This window comes from Monodelphis domestica, chromosome 4 (genome assembly GCF_027887165.1).
Source record: "Monodelphis domestica isolate mMonDom1 chromosome 4, mMonDom1.pri, whole genome shotgun sequence".
NCBI lineage: Eukaryota > Metazoa > Chordata > Mammalia > Didelphimorphia > Didelphidae > Monodelphis > Monodelphis domestica.
The window spans coordinates 118,554,654-118,566,179 of record NC_077230.1 but is presented as its reverse complement, the minus strand read 5'-3'; the positions used below and the strand labels follow the sequence as shown (position 1 = coordinate 118,566,179).

The window sequence follows — 11,526 nt, the reverse complement described above, 5'->3', positions numbered from 1 at the left end:
AAGGGAAGTGTGATAGAGAAAAGGCATTAGGCTACTTACAAAACTGAAGGCCTACAGAGCTATTGTACTGAATTCATTGCTGTATGCCTACGAAACCTGAACAATATACAGTGCCAGGCTAGGAAACTGATTCACTTCTTTTTGAAGATCCTGAAAATCATCTAGCAAGATGAACCACCTAACACAGGTCCTTTCTTGAGCTGAACAACAAGAGATTGAAACTGGTGGACTGGCCATTTTGGTACAAAGTCAAATTACCTAAAAAAGTATTTTGTGGAGAACTCACACAAAATAAGTACTCACAAGCAGAGAATCGATAGGAGGGCACTCTTAAGGTCTCTATGAAAAAACATTAGTATCCATTGTGAGGCATGGAATTCACCTACCATCCTGCAAGGCATCAAAGAAGGCACCTTAACCCTACTCTGTGAGCAAAGCAAAATTGCAGTAGCTAAAAAAAAAAAAAGTGAGATGGGAAAATTTAGGGACGTCTCCTTATATGTTCATAGGGCTATTTGTGCCCCACCAGTGGTAGAGCCTTCCAAGTTCCTATTGGTTAGATTAACTACAATAGAACACACTGGACATGGATCCCTACATAGTGATGTCTTTTTGGTCCTCTTTCAGTACAAAGGACAGCAACAAACCCCCCCAAGAATCCCCATTTTTTTGGAAATCTCTCAAGCCAGGCATGCCTTCCTTCCTCTCCAGAATGAACTCTTGACTCTCCAGACTTTGCTGCCATTTCCCCTTCACTCTCATCTGCTTCCTTTTATGGGTTGTTTACCCTTTTAGCTGTGGATACAAATATAATATAGCATAATTATGATGTTTAAAATTGAAATAATGTAATGTGTAATTGTCAGAAATTCTTGGGCAGAAGCCCAAGGTTTTCATTCCAGAATTCCAGACAATAGATGAAGTTTGTTGAACAGACAATGCTCAAACATATTCTAATGAAGGAACCCTAAAGCATTAAGACTTCTTCGCTCAAACAGCTGATACACAAATTAGCTTCTTCCTACCTGTAGTAGTAATCTTTTAAAAGGCAAATGTATTCTAAGTGTTAGCTCTTGGAACACGGAATATCTTTCATCTTTGCTTTTACTTGTATATCGAATTGCCTAGCACTTAAAAGATATTTGCTAAGTTGGATGCTTTTCTTTAATCCTTATCTTAATTAGTATTTCCATTACATTATTAAATGATAAACAAGCACAGAATTACAAGGAACTATAGAATTTAGAATTCCTTTGAAAAATAATACTATGAATTCAAATAGAGGTATTCCGCTTATGTTCATAATATGAAGAAAGGCTATCATTGACTCCTGTCTAAAATAAGACCGAGTATTGCCTGTTTCTTCAAAAGCAGTTGCAATAAGTACTAAGATTGCCACGAGTACCCCACTTTCCTCTTTAAATTCACTGGTTCCTCCTCCTCCCCCTTTCCTAACATAGGACCATGTGCTTAGGGAGGGGAAGGAGTACACACTCCAGGATATTCGAAGTCGTGCCTGTTCAGAATTCTTTCCTTCTCCGTTATCCCTTAGCATCTCCCCGTCCCTTAATTCGGGAAGAGGTCAAGGACGTGGCTAGCTCCACAGCAGCCAGCAAGAATCATTTTTAGAGCCTTGGGAAAGACCAGAGGACCAGCCATTGCTATCAGGCAGTACGGGAGGCAGCCGCTCGTCGTCCTCGACGCGTCGCGGGGTCAGTGAGGACCTCCGCGACAGCAGCGTAGACGGACTCCTGGGTAGGAAAAGCGGGAGTCGGAGTGGTCAGATATCTATAGTTGTCTTAGAAACTCGGAGTCTTTCTCTCTGCCCTTTAATCTTCCTGGGACCAGTGTTACTACAGCCGCCAGCAGCATGTCTGTGAGCGAGATATTCATCGAGCTGCAAGGATTCCTGGCTGCTGAGCAGGACATTCGAGAGGCAAGGCTTTCCCCTCGTCTACTATCGGCCTTCTCTTCTTTCCTTGTCCCTCCGTTTCCCCACTCCCCCCGACCTTTCTCCCAGGATCTTCCCTCCTCCAGGCTCCCGTCCACGCTTCTTTCCTGCCTTTGGTCCTCCCAACCTCTTCGTTTCTGTATTACCGTGGGCCCGTTTGTTCCCCACCCTCCTCTGACTATTATTTCCTCTCTTCTTGGGGAAGTTTCCGCCCCCTTTTTCCCATCCCTACCCCCAACCCCGTGAAACGCCCCTTTTTTCTCTATCTAATTTTTGAAAAACAAAATAAAGCAAAACACAAAACCCTTACTTTCCGTCTTAGAATCTTTACTGTGTGCTGGTTCAATGCTAGGCCGTGGGGATTCAGTGACTTGCCCTGGGTCCCATAGGAAGTGTCTGATGTCAGATTTGAATTTAGGACTTGTAGGCTTGGCTTTCAATCCACCGAGCCAATCCAGGAAGAATGAACAGTTTTAGTTATTTATTCTGACTTCTTTATTCAGAACACCTGATTGTTATCAGAACTTTAAACTTGCACCTACAGTGCCGTACCTTTGATTGTACACTTAGAGATGGAAGAATACATTATCATTTAGTCCAGTCTTCTAGTTTTATAGCTGAGGAAATTGTGGCTTAAAAAGGGAAGAAATGGCATGCCTGAGGTTACACCTAGTAAATAGAGCCAGCATTCAAACTACATCTTTTGACCCCAAATCCATTGCTCTTTGTTCTACTCAGATTTAAAACTCTGGAGCCAAAAAAAAGGAAGGGTACAGGGTATTGGAGGTTTTTTTTTGGGGGGGGTGGCCAAGAAGTTTGATTCCTACTCATTTAAACAGTCCAAACCCTTGGAGAAATCTTGGTAGCGAGTGTCCTTGGAATTAGTTACATTGACACGGTATTAGTGGCAAAGATTTACAAAATATGGAAAATATGTGAAATATGTCTCTTGCTTGAATTAGATCAGTAGAACCATATTTTATTTCTTTAATGCTCCTCTCTTTCTCTTCCCATCCTGAATTTAATTTAATTTTTAAAATTTTTGCTTGTTGATGGTAATAGGATTATTATAGTTTTGGATATTTGGTGGCTGGTATGGTTAAAAATAGACAGAGAAAAGTGGAATTTTAAAAAATTGTGAGTTCTAGAGGATCTTTGGAATATATGCTTTAGTCTAATGGGAACAAGTATGAACTGTTTGGTTTTCAGTTAAATGTAATCAGGTTGATGGTATTTTTCTTTTAATTTTGAGTGGAAAGTGAAATGCTAAAGCTTTATGAGTTTATGGTTATGATGGTAGAGATTATATTGAATTTATTTCATAACTTAATCTTTCATTTTCCTCTCCTAGGAAATCCGGAAAGTTGTACAGAGTTTAGAGCAGACAGCCCGAGAAATTTTAACTTTGCTTCAAGGGGTTCATCAAGGTTCTGGATTTCAGGACAGTGAGTTCACATTTATTTTGATATTGATATTAGAAGTCAACACTTCCACATCATATGAGTCTTTGGCAGTTATACACATGTAGGCCTTTGTATTTTCTATGTAAAATATCCATTTTGCTTTTGAGGAATATTTTTACCAACTAGAGGAGTAAATTGCTATTTATTTTTTAGGTTCATTGAATCCTCAGATTGGTTTGTATCTTTAAATTAATTATCAATATATATAATTATTTAAAATACTGTGATAAAATTCCACTAAAAAGTGTGACTGGCATTTGAGGATTATAATTTTTTTCTTTTGTTTTATAGTGTCTCTACTTGAATGTGCAGTAGGTTGCATTTATAAACTAGAAGTGGTAACTAGTGCTCAGCTCTATGAATCAGTAGCAAATTTGTGTCAAGTCAAACTGAAACTCCTGAAGTATATAATGAATAAGGTTGAAGTATAGTTTCATCAAAAGTTACTATAATAATTTTATTTGCATTTGTCATTGACATAACCATTGTCTCATTGAAGAAAAAGGGTTGACTAACCATGCCCTTCAAATGTGTTAATAATTATATAGGAACCCAAAATAGTCTTAGTTACTAAGAGCTCATTAAGATTATGAAAATATCAAAAGGCAATTTGCATGCCTCTGAGGAAAATTTTAGTCTTTTCATCAAATATTTTTCTTAAGCCTCATTTCCACCTTTTTTTTTTTAAACCCCATGTTCCATCTTAGAATCAGTACTGTGTATTGGTTCCAAAGAACAGTAAGGGTTAAGCAGTGGGGATTGAAGAACATGCCCAGGGTCACACAGGCCTCTGACTAGATTTGAACCCATGATTTCTTCTCTTTAGGCCTGGTTCTCAATCCATTAAGCTATCTAGCTGCCCTCTCACCTCTATCTTTAAAGAAAAAAATTTTTTTTCTTTTGGTTTGGATTTACACTAGGCTTTTTAAAAATGTATGTTTCTAAATTGATTAATCAATGTCACTTTGAAAATCAAAGTTATTTTTAGATTCAGTCAAGGAAACAGAAATGTCTGTTACTCTGGTTCTGAAGCAAAAAATATGTTGCTTTGTTTCCAGGTGCTTTACATATGGAGACAATATTAGGCTAGAACCTTATGTGCTATTCAGTCTTGCCTTCATTTCTTAATTTTGATCATCTTTTTATGATCAGTTCCAAAGAAATGTCTGAAAGCTCGAGAACATTTTGACACAGTAAAAACACAGCTAACATCTCTGAAGACCAAGTTCCCTGCTGAACAGTACTACAGGTTTGTGAGAAAATTAATGTGTTTTGTAGAAAGCCAAGTAGAAGAGAATACCTCTTTGACATTAATAATAAGCTATACCTCTGCAGACAGTGTGTGGAGGGTTCAGGTGAGGGTTAGGGGGTAACAGGGAGCCCTATTATATTTGAACTGAAAGTTTTAAAGAAATAATTAAGGTTCTCATCTTAAACCCGCCCGTCCCCCTTTTGTGCCAGAGCTTGGTGACAGCCAAAATTTTAGAATGAAGCTATTTTCAGTTTTCATTTATTTGTAAGATAGACATAAATTTCACAGAATTTTAGAATAGTGAGAGAGTTTTGGAGAATCTAGTTGAGACTCATTTTTCAGCTAAGAAAAATTGAGAACCCGAGAAATTTGTATATTTGTCTGAATTTATAAGACATAGCTATGATAGCTAGGACTAGAACCCAGTTCCCCAAACTTTTTTTTTTTAAGCAAACATTTCTAGTTTGGGTACTATAATGTTGAGCAAAAAAGATACTTTGAGGTAGTAACTGAATTTTTCTATTCAACCAGTTAAGTTTAAGTATGTACTTAATTTCATTGCAGATTTCATGAACATTGGCGGTTTGTATTGCAGCGCTTGGTCTTCCTGGCAGCATTTGTTGTGTATTTGGAAACAGAAACACTTGTGACTCGAGAAGCAGTTACAGAAATACTTGGCAGTAAGTTTGTGCTTAAATTAATAATGATCTATATAGGGGCAGCTAGGTAGCACAGTGGGTAGAGTGCCAGGTCTGGAATCGGGAAGATCTGGGTTCAAATTTGACCTTAGACATTTCCTACTTGTGTGACCCTTGGCAAATCACCTAATCCCAACAACCTAGCCCTTACTGCTTTTCTCTCTTAGAATCATTAAGTATTGATACAGATAGAAGGTAAAGATTTTTTAAAAATCGATCTATATAATTTGGGATAACAGTAATTTTTTGGGGGGGGAGTACAAAGGGACTATTGGATAATAGGTTTAGAAGCTAGAAAGTACCTTTCAAATCATCTGGTCCAATCCTTTCATTTTAAGAAAGGAACTTGTGCTTTTGTAAATGGAAAACAATTATATGGAAATACATATGTGTTTAAGGAAGGGTACCTAAATAGTATTTTAATTTTTTTAGGAAGAAAGAAAAGTTAGATATGATCTCTATGAGAAAAACCAATAATAAATAAGATTATGAAAAACTTTGGAAAACTAAAAAAATTTGTCATGTTAATAGCTGACATGTGAGGGACATTTAAAAAAAACTAATTTTTTTGATGAACAAAAATTCTCTTTTTTCTCCCCACCTTTGTCTTTTGTGGAGGGGGTGGGGCGAGGGAGAGGAAGAAAAACCTCTTGTAACAAAAGTGTCTAGCCAAGCAAAACATTCCCTCATTGGTCAAAAAACTTATTCTGCACCATGAATCCATCACATGTTTCATTGTGGGGTTTTGGAATAGTTGGGGGGTCACTGGGTTGATTAGAGTTCTCAAGTCTTTCAAAATTGCTTGTCTTTAGAATGTTGTTACTGTTTAAAGTGTTCTTCTGGTTCTATTCACTTCACTATGCATCATTGCATACAAGTTTTACCAAGTTTTTCTGAAATTGTCCCTTTAATAATTTCTTATGCCACAATAATACTCTATTACGTTCATGTGTTATAATTTGTTAAGCCATTCTCCAGTTGATGAATACCCTTTGAGAAGGACATTTTTGAATCTCTTATGTTGGATTCAAATTAGATTCAGATTGTAACCTTAGTTTACTGTGACATTTTTAGTTGAACCAGATCGAGAAAGAGGATTTCATTTGGACATTGAAGACTATCTCTCTGGTGTGCTAATTCTTGCTAGTGAATTGGTAAGAGACTACTAATTTGTCTTTTAAAAAAATGTTCTTTTGGAACTGTTAAGGGATGTTGTTAGCATATTTGTTAAGCTTTTTATCATCCAATAAATGTTTATGAAGCACCTACATTTCTAAGCCATCAATGAATAATTACTGAGTGCTGATTGTGTGCAAAGGACTATGCCAGATGATTTGAGAGATACATATAATATATCCATGCCTTCAGGTAGCATGTAATCTATATGATGAACATATGAAAAGCACAAGGTAGTATATTAGATCCAAATGAATGTTAAAAGTACAGAAGATATACTCTAAGATGTTTTTCTTTCTTAAGATACAACCTGATCATAGGGAAAGAGTAAATGCATGAAATACTGTTGCAAGATAGGATGTCAGCAAATGTACCTTATGTAGTAAAGACTGTCAGTGTGATAGTTTAAAAAGAAGGTGGAATTAGGGTAATTTGAAGTTATTGGAAAGTTTCTCGTAGAAGGAGAATCTTTAGTCAGACATAGTAGGATGGGTTTGAAGATTTGTTTGAAGACAATATTACCTTTTTAATGTTGGATTTTTAAAGTCATCTTTCTATTGCTTTTATATGATTACCATAGCAGTGATACAAATAACATTATTTCAACATTTATAATAATTCTTTTTCTTAGGTAGTGAAAATCTATTAATCCTGATTGTATTAGTGGGGAAATTGATGCTTAGAGAAGTTATGACTTGTCCAGAGTCACATAGCTGGTAAATATTAGAGGTAGGACCTGATAGTTTTCTGAATATGCTTTTGCCATATGGTTATGTGTATGTCATTATGATCTACTTTGAAGACTTCATAAATGCTATTCATCTCTTCACTAGATTTGTGAAAACAATTGAACTTCTGAGGGCTTTATTTTCATTTGCCTTGTATAGTATGATAAATGAGTTTTAATCAGTAAGTGTGGTACATATATAATTCAGCAGTACTTTATTGGAAGACTGATTAGGTCTAGTGGGAGAAATCTTAGGTGTTTAATAAACTTTAGCAAGTCTTTAAATAGGTTGAAAGGGGTTTCCAGGTGGTGCCATGGATAATGTATTGGACTTGGATTCAGGACAACCTGAGTTCAAATTTGTCCTTTAACCCATATAGCTTTGTGACTCTGGGCAAGTCACTTAACCCTGTTTGCTTCAGTCTCCTCATTTGTAAAATGAGCTGGAAAAGGAAATGACAAATCACTGTAAAATATTTGCCAAGAAAACTCCAAATGGGATCTTATTTTCAAATGGATTACCTTCAGTTGAGAATTTGTCCTAATTAGATTTACTTAATGGTATGTAGTTAGAGGCAGAATTTGATTTGAAATTCCAAGGCCCTGATTTTTTTTTAGTTGTTTTTCAAATCAAGTAATGCTAAAAGGTAGCATTTCAATAATGTATTGCCTTTTTTTCTCCCCTCTTTATACAGTCTCGCCTGTCAGTTAACAGTGTCACTGCTGGGGACTATGCCCGTCCTCTTCATATCTCTACATTCATCAATGAGCTAGATTCTGGCTTCCGACTTCTCAACTTAAAAAATGATTCACTGAGAAAACGCTATGATGGCTTGAAGTATGATGTGAAAAAAGTAGAAGAAGTGGTCTACGACTTGTCAATCCGAGGTTTCAATAAGGAAGCAGCAGCTGCTTGTGCAGAGAAATAGATTCCCTTGTTATTGGCCTTGTTTACCTCCAGTGGTTGCCAGTAAAGGGGTGGGAGTTTTAATATCCCTCTCCTGTGGTAGTTTAGAAGCTGCAAATGCTTAAAAACTTTTCTTTATTTTCTTACCAATTGCATGGTGCAGGTATAAGAAATGAAACTTTTTTTTTTTTAGGAAAAAAACCCTTCAGAAGGATAGAATTCCCTTGTTTGCAGTGAGCTTATTCTATGATTCAGTGTATTTTGGTTCTGCTAACAGTAGTAACTGCCAACTTCTCAGTAAAAATAGTTCACGTGTTTATCCTAACTTCCTTAACATATTGTGTTGAGTGCTTGGTGTCTTGCTTGTATATTTTTCCTTCTGTGATAATTCCTACTCTTTACACATCCCAAAAGGCAGATCAGTCATTCTAGATCTGGTATGAACTTATAAATAGACAATTAAAAAGAATTTTTGTAAAATTAAAAAGTATATGAAAAATGCTTTCTGGTTAAATAATGTTTTTGTTAATTCAAAAAGTCCTATGAATGAATTGAGTGTCAAAGTTTTATAGGGGAGGCATTTCTCAAATATTCTTAATAATGTTTGTAAAAATAATGAAAATTTGCTTTGCTTAATCAAACTAAAAATTATTTTGGGAGGTGAAATGTCTATTTGGACTTCAGTTTTTGGTGAATTTTTCTTTTTGACTCTAAAGGATGCTATTATCAGGCTCAAAGACAAAAAATTAGTGTTTAAAAGCCATTGCTTTTTGATGTTGTTAGAATGATTCACTTTGAGAACTATTACCATAAAAACAATCTATACTTAGGAGATGACAAACCATATTTCTAGAAGCCAGAAAAATAGTTTGGGCTGGGGGCATACAACCATCATAGGAGTTATTATTTTTTTAAAACCCTTACCTTCTGTCTTACTATCAATTCTAAGACAGAAGATCAGCAAGGACTAGGAAATTTGGGTTGAGTGATTTGCACAACTAGGAAGTGTCTGAGGCCAGATGAACCCAGGCCCAGATGTAGTACTTTTCACTGTGCTACCTAGCTTCCCAATGTCCTGCATACTACATATTTATATTACATAAATGAGAATTCAGCAGTTTGTACCTTGTGTAAAAGAAAGGCATTGCCTTAATTTTATGAGGTATGACAGAGAATGCCAATGGTTACCTAAGAACCAGTGTGAGCCTTTAGATTTATGAGTTTTGGTCTATTATTTAATTACAGCTTTTTTTTCATCTGCCAGGCAGAATTAAGAATATTCTTCATCTGCTATTCACAGCAGTAATGAATACTATTAAGAGTGTAACTTTAGTGCTTAGAACTAGTTGAAGGAAAGTTGCCACTCTTGACACTTGTAATACAAAGTAGTTACTAACCTTGATGTTGAATACTAGTCACTTATTCTGTTTGTAACATAGAACATATTACATAATTAAAATTAATTTGGCCTTTATGCTAAGGAAAATAGAAACGGTGACACAAGTTATTACATAGATTAATTTATAAACTGTTAACAGCACATATAAATTAATTATAGACTATTGACACTAGTGAATTTCAAGTGGTAAATCAGTGAGAAAAATTTTCCAAGTATTCTTTTTAAATAGTAGGTTACGGAAAGGCCTCTTTTAAAAGCCCAGGCACTGAAAGATGCTCAGGTAGATGAACCAAGGCATTTAATGCTACTACCTGACCTGAAAAGAAAAGCCTTTTCATTCAGATGATCTGTAGCAGATAGTGAATTTGATGTCTTTTTTTTTTCTTTTTAAGTGTTGTTTCTGCTTGAGAATGTTGAAAGTTCTATGGGAAGGTTGTGGATTATGATTCTGAATGGAAAAATACATTTAAAAGGGAGAAGAGAGATAAGTTGATTTTGAATGTGTATTTTGTTTAATTGTTTAGCTGTACTGTTGCTGTCATATGAGAAATAAAATTTGTTTTTATTATTTGTAGTGGTAATAAGTAATATGATACCAGAATACATAGGTAGAAAAAAACTTTCTATTTGCTGGAGGTACAAGGGATATAGTTCAGATATGTACAAATGAAAAATGCTATGAAAGATATAACACTGGTCATAAGATGAATTAACATTGTCTAAGACTTTAATATAAAGGATATACTTTGGCCCAGGGAATCAAAACTATATTCCATTTATGAGATAGAAACAATAGTTATGATTTTAGCATGACAAATGTTTGGTTAACTTTTCAGACTTCAAGACAGGAGGGTGGGAGTGGGAGAGAGGAATTACAGATTATTTGCTTTGAAGGGACTCCCATTTTATTTTCTCTAGGTTAAAAAAATAAGGGCTGGGGATTGGAGGACCATTTTTGTTGTAGAATTAATAGTTTCTATTTACACTGGTTTCCAAGGTGATGTAGTAATGGTGGAGTAAGTATGTTTTAGGCACAGACCTGCCAGATACAATTATTATTAATTTATTATTATTCTAATTAAAACATTATTATGTTTGAAAATGTCTAAACTGTCAAAGTCCCCTTATCCCCTCAAGCTTGTGTGTTATGTCTTGTGTCTGTAACACAAGTTACATGTAGGTTTATAAGAATCTTGTACAAAGAACATTCACATTATAATTACTCCGTCAAGTTCTATTTTATCCAGTAGAACTGTAGTCACTTAATCTTTCAGGAATGCTCAGGGACTTAATCTCAAAACTACTCAGTTCATTTTGGACCACTCCCATCGAAGTTTCTCCAAGCTAATCACAGGTGTGACCTACAAAAGGTAGCTTCTTGATAATACTCTTAATTCTTACAAGAAATGGGAAAGTGGAGTATTGTCTTCAATTCTTTATGGGAAGGGGATTCTTTATGGGAAAGGGAAAGGCAGTGCTAGCCTTAGCTAGACCTGAAATGTTTCTTTTAAGCGTCTAGTTACCAGTCTTATTTTCCAGGGCCTTGACTTTTTACCCACTTTTCTAAAGAAAAATAGTTAGACCAGAGGTGGTCTGTAATCTTGTGTTAAAAAAATATTTTGAGTGCTAAGTGTAATTTTTTTCTTTTCTAATTTTATGTATTTTATACATTTAAAACATTCTGAGAAAAGGTTCATAGGTTTTATCAGGTTGCCAGAAGGGTTCATGACAAAAAAAGAAGGCCTGCCTAGTGCAGGAGGTGGGAAAAGAATTTAGTAGAGGACATTTTTCTCTGAGAGGATTAATTAGATACTGATCATGTTTTCTTTGGGTAAGTGGAAAAGATTTTAAACTATAGGGATATTTCTTAACATTTTCTGTTTAACTGAAAAGGATGAAATTAAAAAAAAAAAGAATATAGCCTGGAGGAGTCCACGAGTACCTTAATCCTCT

At 35.5% G+C, this 11,526-nt stretch overlaps 1 protein-coding gene across 1 annotated transcript; it reads left to right on the top strand.

Moving 5' to 3' along the window:
• The first annotated feature begins 1,671 nt into the window (after window positions 1–1,671).
• On the top strand, window positions 1,672–10,141 carry TSN (translin). The gene is made up of 6 exons (XM_001362334.5): window positions 1,672–1,936; window positions 3,303–3,396; window positions 4,567–4,663; window positions 5,231–5,346; window positions 6,439–6,518; window positions 7,963–10,141. Exons 1-6 carry the CDS (start codon window positions 1,871–1,873, stop codon window positions 8,194–8,196), a joined length of 687 nt encoding a protein of 228 aa, XP_001362371.1. The 5' UTR covers window positions 1,672–1,870; the 3' UTR covers window positions 8,197–10,141.
• The last annotated feature ends 1,385 nt before the right edge of the window (window positions 10,142–11,526 follow it).